The 20352-nt window shown below is 51.1% G+C and overlaps 1 protein-coding gene across 1 annotated transcript; it reads left to right on the forward strand.

Annotated features, from left to right (window-relative positions):
- Positions 1 to 844: 844 nt before the first annotated feature.
- On the forward strand, positions 845 to 18783 carry LOC125319483 (serine/threonine-protein kinase PAK 3-like). Its single transcript, XM_048290702.1, has 13 exons — positions 845 to 878; positions 7754 to 7888; positions 8166 to 8507; positions 8932 to 9099; positions 9424 to 9595; positions 9928 to 9991; positions 10684 to 10732; positions 11514 to 11626; positions 12300 to 12417; positions 13235 to 13334; positions 13778 to 13974; positions 17111 to 17248; positions 18605 to 18783. The coding sequence occupies exons 3-13, from the start codon at positions 8334 to 8336 to the stop codon at positions 18692 to 18694; spliced, it is 1383 nt and encodes a 460-aa protein (XP_048146659.1). The 5' UTR covers positions 845 to 878; positions 7754 to 7888; positions 8166 to 8333; the 3' UTR covers positions 18695 to 18783.
- Positions 18784 to 20352: the final 1569 nt, after the last annotated feature.

Below are 20352 nucleotides of genomic sequence, written 5' to 3' on the forward strand. Positions count from 1 at the left end.
AGGCCGCAGCTCGAGTGCTGGGTCCAGTTCTGGGCCCCTGTGAAGAAGCAAGACCTTGAGGGACTGCAGCGTGTGCAGAGAAGGGCAAGGGAGCTGGGGAAGGGTGTGGAGCCCAAGTCCCATGAGGAGGTGCTGAGGCAGCTTTAGGCTGGAGAAAGGGAGGCTCCTGAGGGACCTTCAACCAGACTTCCCTAAATGCCTACATGACAGTGCTCGCCACAAGTGCCCTTGCATCCCCTGCCAAGCATCCCCTCCCTGCACCCAAGGGCTTTAGACAGTGCAGCAGGTGACACTTTTGTCTTTTGGTCTCTTGGTTTGTGTGTTTGCTAGGAGGAGAAGCCCTGTTTATTTTCTCTTTCTCCAGCAAGCAAAGGTGCTTTTGCTCAACCTTTCCTGCCCTTTTCCAGCACTGGGAGAGATTCTGATCCAGTTTTAGTTCTCCATGTCTGCAGCAGCAGTAGCAAAGGCATCGCTGTGGAATACCTGCTTTTGCATTTCAGAGCAGTGGAAGACTAAAAGCCGGGTTTTGCAGAGAGAACGTTGCTTGCTGAGAGTAGCCAGGGTGGAATATCTAGTTCAGAGCAATATGCAGTACTGTTGAATTAGCCCATTTTACTTTAGTTGGAGGCACTTGGAATGCCATTGCTATCCAAGGTTATGATTGCTCCTTAGTAGAGCCGGTTGTAGAGCTGAAGAGAGATAAGGTTAGAAATGATAGGTAACTGCCTGTCCCTCACGCTACAACCTGTCCACAGAGCACAGAACCAACTGCAGGCTCTCCTCTGGCTCCCTCTGCTCCTGGAGAAGAGGCCGAAAAGGAGCAAAATGTCCTGAACTCTCCAGCCGTGGTCAGACGCGAACCTGAACGTCGTGAGCCAGTAAGTGCCAGTTCTGGTTGGTGCTGTCTTTAGAGGAAATGAGAGCTGCAAGTTTCTGAGCGGCCAGCACTTGCTGGTGGTGGCCGAGGATGCTGAGTGCTGGAGTCGTGCCAGGACCTAGGGATTCCCCCCAGCCAGTGAGAGCTGGAACATGGCCTTTGACCTGTCATGTTTAGGCCCCAGCTTGCTGGGATTCCAAGAGGGGCAAACGTGAATCATGAAGGCTCCCCTGTCCCCAGAGGAGGGAGTGGTCAAAGGACACCGCTCTCAGCCTTGCCAGACACGTAGGGGACACGGTGGCCTGGAGAGACGTGTCCCACTCCACAGGCTGGCCAGGTAGCTGCTGGCACAAAAGCTGTTGATGTGAGCACACAAGTTCTTTGGGGTGGTTTGTCGACATGAGCTTCTTGGGTGGGCCTACCTGGGAGTATTTCAGAGACGCACTGGGGACGGGGAGCTGCTGCTTGAAGTCAGGGACTTTGATGCCTTTGTTGCCAGGTTGTTCTTTCGCCTCTTCAGGCAGAGCAGTCAGGAGCAGAGCTGACAGGGGCTCTGAGTGCGCCTGTGGTTTTGCTTGTGATAAGCTGCAAAGAGATGGTTGTGTTGTCCATGGACCTGTGTGAGGCCACTGTTCTCCCGTGTGGCAAAAGAAACAAAGTGCGCAGTTGGGAACCCTTCTTCCGTGGCAGAAGTCAGAGGCTGCCATGTTTCTGCAGCTACTTTCTGTTGTGAAGTCCGCTTTTAAAACTCCATTTGAAAACTGCATTGGAGCTTTGAGCTGGGCCAAAGCTGCAGCGCTACGAGTGCTGACTCGTAGGGCAAAGAACAGGAAGGAGATCTTGAAGTTCTGGCTGCTGTATTTGAAGTCAAATGTGCAACTTTGTGCCTGGGGAGCTGCATGGGAGAAAAGGAGCCAGGGGCGCCGGTCCACAGTAGCTGAACGTGAGCCAGCGTGTGCCCAGGTGGCCAGGAAGGCCAAGGGCATCCTGGCCTGTGCCAGCAATAGTGGGGCAGCAGGAGCAGGGCAGTGACCGTCCCCCTGTGCTGGGCACCGGTGAGGCCGCAGCTCGAGTGCTGGGTCCAGTTCTGGGCCCCTGTGAAGAAGCAAGACCTTGAGGGGCTGCAGCGTGTGCAGAGAAGGGCAAGGGAGCTGGGGAAGGGTGTGGAGCCCAAGTCCCATGAGGAGGTGCTGAGGCAGCTTTAGGCTGGAGAAAGGGAGGCTCCTGAGGGACCTTCAACCAGACTTCCCTAAATGCCTACATGACAGTGCTCGCCACAAGTGCCCTTGCATCCCCTGCCAAGCATCCCCTCCCTGCACCCAAGGGCTTTAGACAGTGCAGCAGGTGACACTTTTGTCTTTTGGTCTCTTGGTTTGTGTGTTTGCTAGGAGGAGAAGCCCTGTTTATTTTCTCTTTCTCCAGCAAGCAAAGGTGCTTTTGCTCAACCTTTCCTGCCCTTTTCCAGCACTGGGAGAGATTCTGATCCAGTTTTAGTTCTCCATGTCTGCAGCAGCAGTAGCAAAGGCATCGCTGTGGAATACCTGCTTTTGCATTTCAGAGCAGTGGAAGACTAAAAGCCGGGTTTTGCAGAGAGAACGTTGCTTGCTGAGAGTAGCCAGGGTGGAATATCTAGTTCAGAGCAATATGCAGTACTGTTGAATTAGCCCATTTTACTTTAGTTGGAGGCACTTGGAATGCCATTGCTATCCAAGGTTATGATTGCTCCTTAGTAGAGCCGGTTGTAGAGCTGAAGAGAGATAAGGTTAGAAATGATAGGTAACTGCCTGTCCCTCACGCTACAACCTGTCCACAGAGCACAGAACCAACTGCAGGCTCTCCTCTGGCTCCCTCTGCTCCTGGAGAAGAGGCTGAAAAGGAGCAAAATGTCCTGAACTCTCCAGCCGTGGTCAGACGCGAACCTGAACGTCGTGAGCCAGTAAGTGCCAGTTCTGGTTGGTGCTGTCTTTAGAGGAAATGAGAGCTGCAAGTTTCTGAGCGGCCAGCACTTGCTGGTGGTGGCCGAGGATGCTGAGTGCTGGAGTCGTGCCAGGACCTAGGGATTCCCCCCAGCCAGTGAGAGCTGGAACATGGCCTTTGACCTGTCATGTTTAGGCCCCAGCTTGCTGGGATTCCAAGAGGGGCAAACGTGAATCATGAAGGCTCCCCTGTCCCCAGAGGAGGGAGTGGTCAAAGGACACCGCTCTCAGCCTTGCCAGACACGTAGGGGACACGGTGGCCTGGAGAGACGTGTCCCACTCCACAGGCTGGCCAGGTAGCTGCTGGCACAAAAGCTGTTGATGTGAGCACACAAGTTCTTTGGGGTGGTTTGTCGACATGAGCTTCTTGGGTGGGCCTACCTGGGAGTATTTCAGAGACGCACTGGGGACGGGGAGCTGCTGCTTGAAGTCAGGGACTTTGATGCCTTTGTTGCCAGGTTGTTCTTTCGCCTCTTCAGGCAGAGCAGTCAGGAGCAGAGCTGACAGGGGCTCTGAGTGCGCCTGTGGTTTTGCTTGTGATAAGCTGCAAAGAGATGGTTGTGTTGTCCATGGACCTGTGTGAGGCCACTGTTCTCCCGTGTGGCAAAAGAAACAAAGTGCGCAGTTGGGAACCCTTCTTCCGTGGCAGAAGTCAGAGGCTGCCATGTTTCTGCAGCTACTTTCTGTTGTGAAGTCCGCTTTTAAAACTCCACTTGAAAACTGCATTGGAGCTTTGAGCTGGGCCAAAGCTGCAGCGCTACGAGTGCTGACTCGTAGGGCAAAGAACAGGAAGGAGATCTTGAAGTTCTGGCTGCTGTATTTGAAGTCAAATGTGCAACTTTGTGCCTGGGGAGCTGCATGGGAGAAAAGGAGCCAGGGGCGCCGGTCCACAGTAGCTGAACGTGAGCCAGCGTGTGCCCAGGTGGCCAGGAAGGCCAAGGGCATCCTGGCCTGTGCCAGCAATAGTGGGGCAGCAGGAGCAGGGCAGTGACCGTCCCCCTGTGCTGGGCACCGGTGAGGCCGCAGCTCGAGTGCTGGGTCCAGTTCTGGGCCCCTGTGAAGAAGCAAGACCTTGAGGGGCTGCAGCGTGTGCAGAGAAGGGCAAGGGAGCTGGGGAAGGGTGTGGAGCCCAAGTCCCATGAGGAGGTGCTGAGGCAGCTTTAGGCTGGAGAAAGGGAGGCTCCTGAGGGACCTTCAACCAGACTTCCCTAAATGCCTACATGACAGTGCTCGCCACAAGTGCCCTTGCATCCCCTGCCAAGCATCCCCTCCCTGCACCCAAGGGCTTTAGACAGTGCAGCAGGTGACACTTTTGTCTTTTGGTCTCTTGGTTTGTGTGTTTGCTAGGAGGAGAAGCCCTGTTTATTTTCTCTTTCTCCAGCAAGCAAAGGTGCTTTTGCTCAACCTTTCCTGCCCTTTTCCAGCACTGGGAGAGATTCTGATCCAGTTTTAGTTCTCCATGTCTGCAGCAGCAGTAGCAAAGGCATCGCTGTGGAATACCTGCTTTTGCATTTCAGAGCAGTGGAAGACTAAAAGCCGGGTTTTGCAGAGAGAACGTTGCTTGCTGAGAGTAGCCAGGGTGGAATATCTAGTTCAGAGCAATATGCAGTACTGTTGAATTAGCCCATTTTACTTTAGTTGGAGGCACTTGGAATGCCATTGCTATCCAAGGTTATGATTGCTCCTTAGTAGAGCCGGTTGTAGAGCTGAAGAGAGATAAGGTTAGAAATGATAGGTAACTGCCTGTCCCTCACGCTACAACCTGTCCACAGAGCACAGAACCAACTGCAGGCTCTCCTCTGGCTCCCTCTGCTCCTGGAGAAGAGGCCGAAAAGGAGCAAAATGTCCTGAACTCTCCAGCCGTGGTCAGACGCGAACCTGAACGTCGTGAGCCAGTAAGTGCCAGTTCTGGTTGGTGCTGTCTTTAGAGGAAATGAGAGCTGCAAGTTTCTGAGCGGCCAGCACTTGCTGGTGGTGGCCGAGGATGCTGAGTGCTGGAGTCGTGCCAGGACCTAGGGATTCCCCCCAGCCAGTGAGAGCTGGAACATGGCCTTTGACCTGTCATGTTTAGGCCCCAGCTTGCTGGGATTCCAAGAGGGGCAAACGTGAATCATGAAGGCTCCCCTGTCCCCAGAGGAGGGAGTGGTCAAAGGACACCGCTCTCAGCCTTGCCAGACACGTAGGGGACACGGTGGCCTGGAGAGACGTGTCCCACTCCACAGGCTGGCCAGGTAGCTGCTGGCACAAAAGCTGTTGATGTGAGCACACAAGTTCTTTGGGGTGGTTTGTCGACATGAGCTTCTTGGGTGGGCCTACCTGGGAGTATTTCAGAGACGCACTGGGGACGGGGAGCTGCTGCTTGAAGTCAGGGACTTTGATGCCTTTGTTGCCAGGTTGTTCTTTCGCCTCTTCAGGCAGAGCAGTCAGGAGCAGAGCTGACAGGGGCTCTGAGTGCGCCTGTGGTTTTGCTTGTGATAAGCTGCAAAGAGATGGTTGTGTTGTCCATGGACCTGTGTGAGGCCACTGTTCTCCCGTGTGGCAAAAGAAACAAAGTGCGCAGTTGGGAACCCTTCTTCCGTGGCAGAAGTCAGAGGCTGCCATGTTTCTGCAGCTACTTTCTGTTGTGAAGTCCGCTTTTAAAACTCCATTTGAAAACTGCATTGGAGCTTTGAGCTGGGCCAAAGCTGCAGCGCTACGAGTGCTGACTCGTAGGGCAAAGAACAGGAAGGAGATCTTGAAGTTCTGGCTGCTGTATTTGAAGTCAAATGTGCAACTTTGTGCCTGGGGAGCTGCATGGGAGAAAAGGAGCCAGGGGCGCCGGTCCACAGTAGCTGAACGTGAGCCAGCGTGTGCCCAGGTGGCCAGGAAGGCCAAGGGCATCCTGGCCTGTGCCAGCAATAGTGGGGCAGCAGGAGCAGGGCAGTGACCGTCCCCCTGTGCTGGGCACCGGTGAGGCCGCAGCTCGAGTGCTGGGTCCAGTTCTGGGCCCCTGTGAAGAAGCAAGACCTTGAGGGACTGCAGCGTGTGCAGAGAAGGGCAAGGGAGCTGGGGAAGGGTGTGGAGCCCAAGTCCCATGAGGAGGTGCTGAGGCAGCTTTAGGCTGGAGAAAGGGAGGCTCCTGAGGGACCTTCAACCAGACTTCCCTAAATGCCTACATGACAGTGCTCGCCACAAGTGCCCTTGCATCCCCTGCCAAGCATCCCCTCCCTGCACCCAAGGGCTTTAGACAGTGCAGCAGGTGACACTTTTGTCTTTTGGTCTCTTGGTTTGTGTGTTTGCTAGGAGGAGAAGCCCTGTTTATTTTCTCTTTCTCCAGCAAGCAAAGGTGCTTTTGCTCAACCTTTCCTGCCCTTTTCCAGCACTGAACGAGATTGTGCTAGACTTTTAGTTTACAAGGTCGCGGTTCTGGAAGATGCTGTGTTTTTCATGAGAACACGTAGTTTGGGGCAGGGACGTTGGTGCAGAAGGAGCTGTTCTGGTGGCCGGCCAGCCAGTAGTGCCTTGCATATCACTTTCAGGTTATCAGCCCCTGTTCATTTTCGCATCCCAGGGGATCAGAATGTGTTGTATTTCAGGTATGGGATTTTTCAGCAGGAAATCAACGCCCTTGCATTCTGGCTGGTCTTCAGAGATCAGAGGGGCTGGGATGGGCCTCATTTCTGATTGCAGCCACTTTAACATTGTCAGTCTGGTTGAGTCCAAGAGAAGAACTTGCCCCAGTTCAGATGCACAAAGAGTGCAGTTCCCAGTGCAGTGCCCTGGGTCTGATCGCATTCCTTAAGGACCTTACTGCTCCAGGTTCTCCAAGAGTGAGGTTTATTGAGGCAACAGGAGAGCAAGTTCAGGATTGCCGCTGATCAGGGCACTGCCTACCGAATGTTGTTGTGTGTAGTGATGGAAAGTATAGGAAAAGTGAGATGATAACAGTGAGATAGATCTATCTATCTATCTGTCTATCTAAATGAAACTCCCTGGCTCTGCTCCAAGGCAATTGGAGGTGCAAACTCACCTAAAGACATCCTTTCAGGAGAGGAGGAGAGACATGTTCCATCGATCGATCCCGAGCAGGCAGAGATGTTTCCCCCTCCAGAGATGGTTGTTTCTTCCCCTCAGAGGTGTTTTCCTCCCCCTGTTTATCCTTTAAAGTTTGGTCTGTCCTATGGGTGTGGAACAATCCCAGCCTCTTGTTGGGGTTTGGTGACTCTGGTCAAACATGCATTACAGGACACATGGTTTCCTTCATTGGCATCCTGAAGGGTGTCTAAGTTAATTTGTTAATAGGGCCTTATGAGGGTCTCTGTTACTGCCGGTCAGAATTCTCAGTTGACAAAAAAGGGAGGACAATAAACACCTTGGTCCTCCTCCATATACTGAGGTGGCCATAGAGGCCCTCTGACCTCCATTGGAGGGTCTTTGTGCGCATCCTCATCTCCTGAATAATCCAGGATCTGTAACAAGAGTGTAGATGTCAGAAAGGCAGGAATGGCAGTGCAGGCCTGAAGAGAACATGAACTCCAGAAGTGTCTCTCACAAGGAGCAAGCTCACACAGGAAGCCACCTGCAGAGCCAGGGTGGGGCTGTGGGACAGGGCTGGGTGTCAGTCACTTCTAAAAAACAAACAGGACACGGCAGAAGAGGAGCGAGGTCCTCAGCAGAGCCTTGAGAAATGCCCCACGTTCCCTGTCAGATGCCTAAGAGTCTGTTGGAGCTTCAGTCCCAGATGGACCCTGATTGTATTGCCAATGTCACTTTGGAATCTGTGCCTCCCCATGGGCAGAGAAGGACCCAGGAGAGCAGCAGCACATTGCTTTGGGAATGTGTGAGCCCATCAGTCTTTGAGTCCTTCCCCACAAATGTTTTATGGGAAGTTGAAACCCATCTTCTCTTGCTTTCTGTGCAGCTCCTTCTAGAGAAAGAGCATGAGCAGATTGCTCTATCAGAGTTGCCATGCCAGACTTGGGGAGAGCTGTTCCCAGCCCGAGAGCAGCTGGAGCAGCTCAGGCAGCAGGTGGAAGAGCCACAAGAGAATGGCCAGGTGAGCCTGACTAGCCAGGTGAGAGAGTGAAGGGCAGGAACGGGGACATAAAACGGAGCTCTTGGGACTGAGGAGGCCAGGAGTCCCACAGGCACTGAAAGCACAGAGCCTTGTCATCTGCAGAGACCAGCCCTGGGACGGGAGGGTTCCAATGGAAGCAGAGCTGGGTAGGGAAGCAGAAGGGAGTGGCTGAATGAATGTGATTTTGAGGCCAAAAGAGGAAAAAGCTGAGCCTGATGGCAGCTCCCAGTCACTTGCTCTGCATTTGTGTGTACAGAACATCAAGGCAGAGCCACAAGCAGAGCTGCCCGAAGCCCAGAGTGACATCAAGGCAGCGAAGAGGAGGAACAAGGAAGACATCGGAATCATCCAAGAGAAGAATCTCCATCAGCAGAGGGGCGATCTACAAGACCAGGTGAGTGTAAGAGTGGAAGCCACTCCACTCATGAAATATCCTCTCTCTTGTTTTTTACAGAACTTCAACAAACAGCTGCAGGCAGAGCTGCAGGCAACTGAGACTAGGTTAAGAGCAAGGGAGAAGAGACTGGATGGAAAAACAAAAGTAGCCCGAGAGAAACTGAATGTCCTCCTTCAGGAGCAAGAGGCTCTAGAAAAGCAAGTGAGTGAAGCAGAGATAGCCGCTGCAGTCACCAAACTGGTGGTTTCTGCCCTTCCTACCTTTCCTCTGCAGAGCAGCAGGCGGGCTGGGTGATGTCTCTGAGTGCCATCCTGCTGTGGTCTCTATCACAGCCACTCTGAAGGACACGTCCTGGGCTGCTGAATCTCAGCTGCTGCCCTGGACAGTGCGACTAGTCCTTTGGCCTGTTGGCCAGCAGTCATCCAAATGGATTCCTGCTGGCCTGTTCCTGCTCTCCTTGTTTCTTGAGGTGTTTTTGCAGGTCAACTTGGTGACCCTGATGGATCTTGAAACAAGCTGTCTGTATCCCTTGTGAACCTGTTCTTTCCCTTCCCTCACAGTCTGTGACCCATGGCTGACAGGGATAAGCTGTAGTGTCTGACTGCTTTGTTCTGTTTGACTTGAGGTGGAAGTGTTGACATCTCACCTGGCAGCCTGCAAAGACTTCCAGCAAGTGATTGGCCACAAAGAGCCCCAAGGCTGGTGTGGGGCACAGGAGCTGTCCCAGCCAGACCTGCTGCAGCTTGAGCCCGTCCTGAAGATGGCTGAGGAAAAGAGGACTCAATGGGAGGAGGTAGAACATTAGAACAAGGAGGTGCAAGTGTGTCCATAGCCCTTGGAGGGGGAAAAGAGTGCTTGGGAGGAAGTGGAATAGTCATTGCGGCAGTCATCCTTCAGAAAATCCATGAAAATGGAACATGAATCTGGCCATGAACTCAAGTAAAATCAGCCTTTGGTTTTGACCCATCTGGTTTGAGAAGTGGACATCCAAAAAAATCCATTTTAAGAGCCCTGCATGTGGCTGACAGCATCTTCCTATGGGCTTGCATTTGAAATGTGATCCCAGGGCCATCTCTGCCAGCCACACTTTCTGACACAAACTCATTTCTTGTCTCAGATCTACACAGGCTCTCTCATGGAACCTGCTCCAGCAGCAGCAGCAGCATTGTCTAAAGGAGCCTTTGCACCCCAGCCTGAGAAGTGGAGCCTGGGCAGTTTGCTCAGCTCCAACACTGACACAGCTTCTTCCCATCAACAGGAGATGGAGGATGACTCCCTGGAGCTACTGAGTACGTCTTGTGTATTTCTTGTGTGAGGGACAGTGTATTGTGTGCATGTGTCAGCATAGCTGTGCCAAATGTTCCTCCGCAGTTTGGCGTCACAGGGACATTTAGGACTCCTCACAGGAACTGCTGCAGAAAATCAGTCTCCGTGCCAGCAACGTGTTCTGCAGAGCTGCCTGGCTTGTTGCTGTTGCTGTTGTGGTTCTTGTCGCTGTTGTTGTTGTTACCCAGATGACCACAAAAGGCTCAGAGCCCCAGACAGTGGGGCTGCCTTTTGTATCTCCTGGAAGGTGGCATCTCTGCTTTAAAGTGAGCATCTTGCACTTTGTTTCCCTCAGGGAAAATGGTGAGCATGGAAAATCCGGTGATGAAATACACTGAACTGGAAAATATCGGCAGCGGGTGAGTCCAACCGCAGTTCCTTCTACAAAACCATGGGCCGGGTGTTCTGCTGCTGGAATATCTACCAAGTGTGAAGTCAGGCAAGCTGCAAACATGTTCAGACACTGGGGTTAGATTGGCCCATCCCTCAGTGCTGGTCAGAATTTGTAAGTGTGGTCAGAAGGCATTGTCAGAGACATCTCCATGCTGCCACGGTCTTGCCTGCAGCAAGGAACAGGAGCTGGAAGATCTCCTGTCTCTCAAGTGTGGGACAGCTGTGTGTTAATTTCCTTAGCATTTTTGTATGTCTCAAAATCATACGGCCACACTAATGAAAGGAGAAGAATCTTGCTTGCCTGAAAGAGCAGCCTACCCCCTGGTAGCTGTCAGATAACAGTTCTCAGGAACAGTTCTTTCCAAGAGTTTGCTGAAGGAAATACTCGGTGGTCAGGATTAGAACCACACAGTTTAGAAACTGAAACTCAAGATGAAAGAATAAGCTCTCTTTTTGAGCTGAGGCACTAAAGCCCAAAGCTTCAGGAACAGGCCCAGTGCCCATGCACTTGAGAGGAAAATGCATCATGTGCCCTCTGGCAGACCCCTCATGCCTCCTGCAGGTTTTAGGCACTTACAGCAGAGATCTCCTGTCCGGGCTGGCTTTCACTCCAAGATCTAAACGGCTTCTCCTTTCTTTGCTGCTGTTTTGTTTCTAGGGGTTTCGGAAGTGTTTGTAGAGCATTCGACAATGCCACAGGAGGAGAGGTAAATGTCAACAGTCCCTGCAGATTCTGCAGCTCTTGAGGGCTTTCCCCTCTGGTGTGAGTTGTGGCTGGAGCTTTGGGTCACCGGGAGAGCTGTGCTGCAAAGGCACAAGAAGCACAGACTGGTGCCAGCCTGCAAAATACATTTGGGACAGTCTTTGTCCTTCTCAGCTGCCAGAAGGAAGGCAAGGAGAGCAGTGGTTCCTTTTGGAGAAGGAAGTGCTCACTCGCTCTCAGTGGCTAGAACAAAGGTGGTGCCTTAGAGCATCTCACTGCTTTTTTGTGGCTACAGCTTCAGAGTCCTGAATTCTCATTTCTGGCTGCCAGCAAATACATCTGAATCTTACTGGTAGTTCCTTAGCAACCTGCAGTGCTGCACTTGGGAACTGCACGTAGGGAGGGATCTGCAAGATGTCCCTAAAAGCCCTAAGCCCTGCTTATAGCCCAGGATGTAGCCATAGAGTAGCAAGGCTTGGATTACTTCTCTGGATCCCAGGCAGAGCAGCAGAGAGTGTGGGCAGAGCTTTGTGGGTGGTAGCTGAGACACCATTGATACCAAGTGGACAAGGCAAAACGTCAGTGGCCATGTGTCCTGTTTCTGGCCCCAAGGGAGCGGAGACATGGGCTGTTGGAATGTCAGTTCCTAATTACTCCAGTGTCTAATCACAAGGCACTTTGGCACAGCTTGGCTGTGTCATTCCAAAATCACTCGCTCCATGTGCATTGTGGTCTCGTGCCACCAACTTCTCAGGTACTGATTGTCATTGTCATTGTCATTTTAGGTGGCCATAAAGAAAATTAATCTCCAAGGACTGACCAGCAAGGAACTAACTGTCAATGAACTCATGGTCATGAAGATGAATAGGAATCCCAACCTGGTCAACTATTTAGACAGGTGAGTGGTCGTGGTCTTATCCCATGAATGTTTGTTTACCTACTGCAAGCATGAGAGGTCAAAAGCCCACTTTGGTCTGTGGCAGAAAATAGAGCCATTAATTACTGATCAATTATTATTTCTCTACTCATCTCCAATGGATGGGAAGAGAGTGCATTTTGTCTGCATTAGTCTTCCCTGGCACACATAGTTTGAAAATTCTTCAAAAGCCTGGACCAGCGCTATCTTACTAAGTCAATACCCTCTAAGTTCACTGCCACCACGTTGTCTTGGGGCTTGATTTTTCTCAAGAGTCTTAAATGCTGATGAACCATCCGAGAGAGGATTTCCCTTGGATTGCAGCCCCTCTTTTCCATTGCTGTGCATGCCAGGAAGACTAGGTGCTTTTTTTCCATAAAAAACACACAGCTGTGTGTGACAGCTTTTTATCTGGGCTGTTAGTAAACTGCGTTTTTCACTTGCTGGCCATCTAAGACATCTCCTTTTTCACAGCTGTGCTTTTCTCCTTGACACAGCACAGACTGCAATCACTGCACAGCCTAGAGGGAACGTCTATTCCTTTGAGTCTGTCCTCGTTTCAAAGGGACCTGGAAACAAGAATCAATCGTTGTCTGTTCCAAACAGTAGCGTAGCCATGCACGTTCATTTCCATAGCCTGGTTTCCTTCTTTCAGCTACCTTGTGGACGATGAACTCTGGCTGGTGATGGAGTACATGGATGGAGGCAGTCTGCGCGATGTCATCAGCAAGACCTACCTGTCTGAAGATGAGATGGCCGCCGTCAGTCGGGAGGTCAGGGATCCCACTTGTGCTTCCGAGGGCTTGGGCAGGATTGTCTGGGAAACAGGGGCTGAGAACTGGAGTGGTTCCATGTGCCAAACTTTGCTTCTGTGTGGCTGCTATGCTATGGGGAAGCAGGTGAACTGCGTGGCAGTGTGCCTGCACTCACTGTACTCTGTTCTTGTACTCTTATCTCCTGCTGTTGCATTCTCACTCTGTCTCTTGTATTTGTATTTACTGTTCTCCACCCTGCCTCTCTGAATGTTTGCCTGGAGCCTGTCTGCACTGCATTCCTTGCCTGTAAAAGCAAAGGTGCTGGTGGCAGAATTTGAAACTAATGGTAAAAGAGACTCATTTCTCAGAGTCCTCAGCTGAAAAGGATAGTAGTGCACCCAAAATGCTGTTTGCTTCTGAAAGGTGACTCATGTGATACTTCCAAGTCTGTGCTGAGGCCAGCAATAAAACCTTTGCCATGCAGCCTCCCACCCAAAAGTGACCCACTTCACAGCAAAGGGAGGGACTCTTTCTTTCTTGGCAACCCCTTGTTTGTCCTCTGGATGAAGAAAGCACATCCACTGCAGCAGCAGTCATTCTGGCTGGTTTGCAGAGGACAGTCTAGAACAGCAATTCCCGTTGGCTCTCTCAAAAGCTGATGTGCCTTCCCTTAGAAAGGTAGTGTTGGAGCAGCAAGCTCTTCCTCTCAATGGCACTGTGTTCTGCCATTACACTCTATTCCCCTGGAAAGGGAATATTTTAGAGCTGTTTCCTTTCTTGTGTGCTCAAATCACACCACTAATTTTTATCCTCCTGTCTCTGTTTTCTCTCTCAGTGCCTGCAAGGACTGGATTTTCTTCACTCAAACCATGTCATCCATCGAGATGTGAAGAGCTGCAACATCCTTCTCAGAACTGACGGCTCTGTCAAGCTGGGTTGGTATATTCTTGGCCAGGCACAGCGTTCCGGGGATGTGGGGTTTGGGGCTGCTTTTGAGTGACTGCCAGTTCCCCCAAAGTGGTGCTGGTGGCAGTGCAGGGACCCCTGCAGCGAGCTGAAGGCACAGTTGCAACATGCACAGAGGTATGGCGAGGAAAAAGCAGTCCAGAGTGGCACTGGTTTGGGTCTGTGTGTGTCCCTTCCAGAGGGAGGGAGCTACAATCTAAAGGTTCCAGGGAATAAAAGCCACTTCTGGGGGCAGCATTAAAAGATGTGGGGATTTTTGGAAGCAGCCACTTCCATATTTCCTTGGCTAAAGTCCTGAGGAAACAGAGCAGGGACGGATTTCCAGGAGATTCAACAGCGCATTCGCAGACTTACAGTGGGGAGTTCTTTTGCTTGGTTTCCTAATTGTACAGAATTTTTTTGTTCTCCTCAGCTGATTTTGGCCTCTCTGCTCAGCTCACCGCTGAGCAGAATCAAAGGAGCTCAGTGGTCGGGACGTCTTGGTGGATGGCGCCTGAGGTTGTGACAGGTCAACCATATGGCCCCAAAGTGGACATATGGTCTCTTGGAATTGTGGGAATCGAAATGGTGGAACGAGAAGTTCCTCACTGGAATGAAAGTCCTATCTCGGTAAGGAGCAAATACTCACTGATCCCTCTGTCTTTTTCACCTATCCTGTGTTCTGTCCTCCATCAGACAAAATCCCATTGCCATCTGCTGGCACTGCTTCCACCAAGGTCCCCTTCTAAAAATGGCCCTGCAGCACATCAGCATCTGCTGTAGTTTTGGTTGCATCAGAAGGGAAGTTTCATGTAGCCAGTTCAGAAACCTGCCATTTTGGCCTTCAGCCATGCCTGACATTTCTCATGTGCTTTTTGAACACTCTTGGAGCTCCGTCTCTGAAGGACAAGAATTTTTCAGTGGGGAGGTTAGACGTCTGCTAAATACCCTTTGAAATGGAGGTAGGACCTTCCCAGTTTCAATTTTATAGAAAAAGTAGGAGAAAAGAAAAAAGAAAAAAAGAAAAAAGAAAGAAAGAAAAAGGGAAAAAGGGAAAAAGAAAAAGGGAAAATGAAAAAAAGAAAAAGAGAAAAAAAACAACCTCCAAAGAAATCTCCAAGCAGTTACACTTTCTTCTTCCTTTTTTTAACCAGAGCACATCAATTTTCCTCCAAACTGTAGCATCTTATCCAAATCCTGTGGGTCTTTGAAAGTTTCAGCCTATCAAACCATCTGTACATTGTTCTGTCATGTGTCTGGGTGGCCTGGATAAGTTCAGCATGTTTTTTTCTCAGACTGCGGTTAGAATTGTGTGCCGAACCCTTGGTGTTTGTTGGTACGTTAAACAAGTTGAAGAGCTTGCAGCCAGGTGACTGGGGCTGGGATCCAAGGTCTGTGGTTGACCCCGGTGCCTGTTCCTTTCCTGCGGGAGCAGGGACGTCCCTGGGTTGCACAGTTATAATGACAGCGAGGGCTCCAGCTCCCCACTGTGTCCAGTGGCTGAGCTCAGCTGCAGAGGGACAGGATAAAACCCCCTTTGTGACCTCTGGTGGTGTGGGAAAACAAAAGAAAACTGCCGTAATTCTTTTTACTCAGGGGGAGTGCGTTTGCCATTTTAGGCTTAGAAATTTTCCTTTAGGCTTAGAAATTTTCCTCTGGGAGAAGAGGAAAGTAACAAAGTCTCTTTGGTCACCATCTATTTCAGTGCCACTAGCGTAGAGTTATTATTATTCTGGTGGGTGTTTTTATGATGACTCCTAGGCCTCTTTCCATTGTTATTTTAGATTTAGATTTAGCTCCAAGTCTGTGTCTTATGTTTCCAAATACCATCTTTCAAAAGCAGAATGAGCTCTCTCCCTCTGGCTTGTCAGCATGTTAGACCTTGGTTCCACGTGAACCACTTGGGTAATGCTCACCCGATGTCTTGCCAAATTACACTGTAATTCCTTGGCCTGAGGAATATCAGGGTGACCTGCTAAGCTCCATGAACACTACCAGCTGCATTGAAGTGAGCATCTTTGGCTTTGCTGAAGAAACTGGAGTTCAGCTTAGGTTAGATGCTCTTGAGGAGAAAGGCTGGAATCTTCAAGTGTTTCCAGAGGCCTGTGTGCCCAGAAGGACTGAGTTCTGGGGAGCAGCTGGATCTTACTGCACATCATGGAAGGGGAACCCCAGACAACTCAAGCCTTACCACAGGCAAACACTCCCCAGCTCTTCTCAGACAACACTTTGCTCTGGGTTCCCAGTTGTTTTCGCTTGTCTGTCTGTGAAGATGTCCTATAAAACCTGAAGCAAGCGTCTCAGAACTGGTGTTATCTTTCCAGAAAAGAAGGGAAGAAATCAAACCCAACAAAGTTTCTAAAACAGTGGTTTTCTGGAGAACACTGCACTCCCTGTACGGTTTCTTGTCACTTGCCTAAAACCTGGGCATGAGGGTATAAAGGCCACATAGTCTCTTCTGCTTCCTGTGCAATGTTGCTGTGTTGTAACCGCTGGACTCTGCCTAGCAGGCTGCTGTGGCCTGAAAGCTCAGCGAGGGTTTCCTAGGGCCATGCGATTAATCGCATCCCCGAGTCCAATTCGGACAGCCCTACGATCTGGCTCCGGCAGCTGGCAGCGTTACAACGCAGTGGATGGTAAAGAAGGTAGAGAAGGGTCTCTCATGAGGGCTTGAGATGACTTTAATCGCATCTTGCCCCCACGATGTTCAGAGGTGCAGAGACAGCGTGGTCTGAGTGCAGGATGATTTTGTCAGGGGCCCAGGGGCGGTCCCTGGGTGGGGTTGGGGTACAGAAGCAAATAGGAAGAAACCGAGGGAGTGGCCAAGGCCAGGGAGGGAACAAGGGGAGCATGTGAAATAGGAGAAGCAATGGATTAACAGATCCCCACACTGCTGAAACACTTAGTGACCGTATTTCTGTCATAGCCCAAGCCATGTTCTCTACGTGACCAAGCTGGAGCCTGGTGACATGGAGAGCCTGCCAAAACCTCCCATTTCTTACCTGGCACTTTCTGGGATGGGCACATCATTAATGCATTGACTTGAGTATCCAGAGGAGCAGAGGGTTACCATAGGGATGGCATTTCTCCTTCTGCTGATTTGACCATGAAAAGTTTTTCATTTGCCACATCAGAGAAGCTGGAACTTGCAGACTGCTGCGAGACAGAGCTGCAGGTGGCTCCTGTGTGCCCAAACAGGCATTTTCATCCCAATACATTTCTGCATGCATCTTAATGTGTCTGTGTTCAACATGAGTTTCCAAATGTTTGTTTCCTTACCTGAGGAAAATCTGATGGATTTCCTTTCTTTTCTTCCAATTACCATTGTTTTCAAGAACAGGATAAAAAGCTTGATGAGTTTTGTTTAATGGAAGCTGTGCTTAAGGGACCAACAAGCACTGCAGAAATCCTTTTCATGTAATAATCCTTAGAGATAGTATAGATAGTTAGTATAGCAAAGTCCCTCTTCCAAACTGCCTGTCAAGCTGGTGTGAATCCTCAGAGAAGCAAAACGTGCTTCTGCTGACGTAGTTGCCCCTAACTAGGTCAGCCAATCAAATCAGCTGCCAAGGCAAGATCTGCTGACTGTTAGAAAAGCTGCAGCTGCTTTGGGGTTTGGGTTTTTTGTTGGTATAGGAAAGTCATCTCTGCATCTCTGCCAGGGCACAAACTGCCACTGCACAGTGGAGCTTAAGTAATGGGCTCTGGGAGAGCATTTACAGATGTGAAAGAAGCAGGTGGAGCCTCATGTTTCCTTTTTCTCCAGGCTGAACTCCTGTTAGCCACAGGAGGGACCCCACAGCTGCGGCAGCCCAAGCTATTCTCGGCTTCGCTGCGTGACTTCCTGAGCTGCTGCCTGCAGGCAAACGAGGAGTGGCGCTGGTCTGCCAAGGAGCTCCTGCAGGTAAAATGCAAAGGGGCTGCAGGTCAAACAGTGTCCGAGGATGGGCTCCTCCTCCACTGAAGTCCAAGGCATCAGATGAGTCCTCCTGACCTCCCTCTTGGTGCTTTTCAAATGACAACAGTGAGGAATCCTAGACTGGGCTGGGCTGGCAGGAACCTGTAAAGGTCATCTGGTCCAAGCACCCTGCAATGAGCAGGGACAACTTTAAAGAGATCAGGTTGCTCAGAGCCCCTTCCCACCTGACCTGGAATGTTTCCAGGGATGGGGCACCTACCAGCTCTCAGGACAATCTGTGCCACTGTTGCACCATGCTCAGAGTAAACAAAGTATTCCTTACACCTAATCTGACTCAATCCCCTTTCTGTTTAAAAATATTACCCCACATCCTATTGTAACTGGCCCTGTTTGAAAAGGTGTCCTCCATTTCCTCAGAAGCCACTTTGAAGATTTGGAAACTTACAATAAAGTCTCAGTGGGGCCTGTTCTTCTCCAGGCTGAATAACCCCAACTCTCTCCACATATCCTCAGAGGAGAGGTGCTTTGTCCTGATTGTTTCTGCCACCCTTTTTTGTGATTTGGTGGGGTAGTATTCAGTTCTATCTGATGGCAAATGTATTGAAGTAGAGCAATGCGGGGTACAGATGCTTGAAATGGTGGTGGAGGAACCCAAGGAAACCAGTCCCAGCCCAGTGGTCAGAGATTTGGCTGTGGGAAGGAGGGGCTGGGGGAGGCTCACTGTGAGCCTCTGAGGGGCCCTGGCTTGTGCCCCCTGCCCCACTCTTACAGGTTTCTGCCACCCAAACAGGGAAGCTGAGAGGGACTTGTCACAGCCCCATCTGCTGCCTGGAACGGTCAAGCAGATGGGAACTGGCCCAGGGTTACTGTCAGGCTGAGTGGCAGAGAGGGAGCTGCTGGACTCCCTGCCACTTGGCCGTCCCTGCTGGGAAGGAAGGTGCCATCCAGCACAGGAGGGGCAGGGGATGGAAAGGTAGACACTGCTCTGTCTCCCTGTGGAAATTAGCACAGTGCCGTCTTTCAAAGAGAGGGACCTATGTGAGGCTTTGGAGTTTCCTGAAAGGAAGAAACCCCGGGGACAGAAAGCACCATTTCTAGAGCACTGGCAGGGCAAAAATGCCAGCAAGATGAAGACACCTGGATGAGTGGATGAGTGGGATTCTGGGCCAGGTTTGCCTGTGATGGCAAGGTCCTGCACATGAAGATGGAGGTGCAGATGGTCCCATCAGTCCTCGTTCAGCATCTTTCTAAGGACCTGAGGAATCCTGATTGAGCCTGTGAAGCCCTGAGCTTGGAAAATCATGGCTCTTTTTTCTTTGTTGTTTTTTTTCCTTTGGGCAGCATCAATTTATAACATCAGTCAAGTCTGTGTCCAGCCTGGTGCCACTGATTATTTCAGTGAAGAAGAGGAAGGAGGGGGAAGGACTGTGACAATCACGTCAGGACCATTTATTCCAAAAGCAGCTTGGATTCGGATTGTAGAGTAGTATTCTGAATAAATAAAGTTTCTGAAACCCCAACTCATCTGTAAGATTCCTTTCTTTCTCACCCTGTGATTAAGCTCAACTTTTCCTTCTGAATTGTCAGTTGTTCCTTAAAGGTGGAAAGTGACACTTATGGCTTCTTTGGTGTGGTTTGTAAGTGGGGCAGGCTCTTCTTCATTCATCCTCTCCAGACCACACTGCCTTTGGAATACGGCACACTGGCCGGTTTTTGTCCAGCCATTGTGCTTGTAGTTGAGGCAGAAAGGGCAATGGCATTTGCAGGCAAAACCAGAGGAGGAGTGCTGCAGCCAAGACATCCTGTGCAGATGCAGGCGTTCAGCTGTGACTCGAGAGCATTGGGGTTCCTGCCACTTGGATTTGTATCCCTAGGTGCAATCTCTTTGGCTCGGGGAGAGTCTTGCTCAGCTGAGAAAGCAGAAAGGTCAGCGAGGGTGCTCTGAAAGGTCTCGTCTGATGCAGAGCTGTCGGCGACCGTGAGGTGAGAGCGGCCCGGCCTTGCCCAGGCCGGAGCCCCAGCAGAGCCCTGGCAGAGCCCAGAGCAGCCTGAGGCTCGGCAGAGGCAGGCTGGCAGGAGGCCCTTGTAGCTGCAAGAGGCAGCAGCCTGGCACTGGGTGCCTCTTCCAGGGAGCGGGCACATCCTCCCATCTCAGAGCCAAAGCGGCAGCTGGCTGCTCCCGAGGGAAGCGTAGCCGTGCTGGGCACAGCGCAGACTGGTGCCATTGGCCGTCTGGAGGTGGCACAGGAGGAGAGAAAGGCAAAAGGCAGCTGAGGGCTGGTGCCCCGGCTGAGGATTGCTACTCTTCTGCCGGCTGCCCTGTAACTCCTGGGAAAGGTTAGCAGTGTGTGCAGCAGCCTGGGCACAGCGGGAGGGAGCCGGGCTGCTCCGCAGGCTCGAGCACAGGGCAGCGTCCTTCAGGCACGGCAGTTCTGCCAGGGGCACCGAGGCCAACGGGAGGCAGCGACAGATCTGCAGGAGCCAGTGCCTCACACAGCTCTGGGAGGAAGCGCCCGCAATCCCGGAGTTCTGCACTGAGTCAGAGCAAAGGTGTGAAATGCAGAGCGTTCTGCAGAAATATTCGGGGCCACCAGGCCAGCCTGCTTTGTGCTCTCCGGTGCACGGCAAGCACGGCACCATGCAGCTCTGAGTTGCTGGCAGAGAGGGAATTGGGGATGTTCCCGAGGCTTGTGCTTGTGTAGTGAGCTGATTTAGAAAGGAGCAGAATAAATTTAATTGGCAATCTATGTTTTCTTTATTCCTGTCTGAAAGACAGACGCATCGTGTCTTCATTTAGCAAAAACACAGCCTTTTTTTACTGTATTTTAGGACAACAACTTAGGCAAGACCTTCAAAACAGCAACTGAAGCAACTCCCATGCAGTGAGCAAAAAAATCCAACCCCCCCACATCTTTCTGCTGTAGATCTTGATGTTTTGGTCCTGCAAAGGTCTTGCAAAGGGCTAAGCAGCCTTTAAGGTGTGAAGAGCCTTCTTGTCTTGCCAGCAGGCATGAAGGTTGCTTGGGCTGTTCTGGAATCAGGCCATGAGCTTGTTTGCCTTTGACTTCCCGTTTTGTTGCAGCCCCTCT

This window comes from Corvus hawaiiensis, chromosome Z, assembly GCF_020740725.1.
Source record: "Corvus hawaiiensis isolate bCorHaw1 chromosome Z, bCorHaw1.pri.cur, whole genome shotgun sequence".
Lineage (NCBI taxonomy): Eukaryota > Metazoa > Chordata > Aves > Passeriformes > Corvidae > Corvus > Corvus hawaiiensis.

Coding starts and splice junctions, on each gene's coding strand:
- LOC125319483 (XM_048290702.1), top strand. CDS start 8,334: ATGAAATATCCTCTCTCTTGTTTTTTACAGAACTTCAACAAACAGCTG. Junction 11,627..12,299: donor CTGGTCAACTATTTAGACAG/GTGAGTGGTCGT, acceptor TCCTTCTTTCAG/CTACCTTGTGGACGATGAAC. Junction 12,418..13,234: donor TGGCCGCCGTCAGTCGGGAG/GTCAGGGATCCC, acceptor TTTCTCTCTCAG/TGCCTGCAAGGACTGGATTT.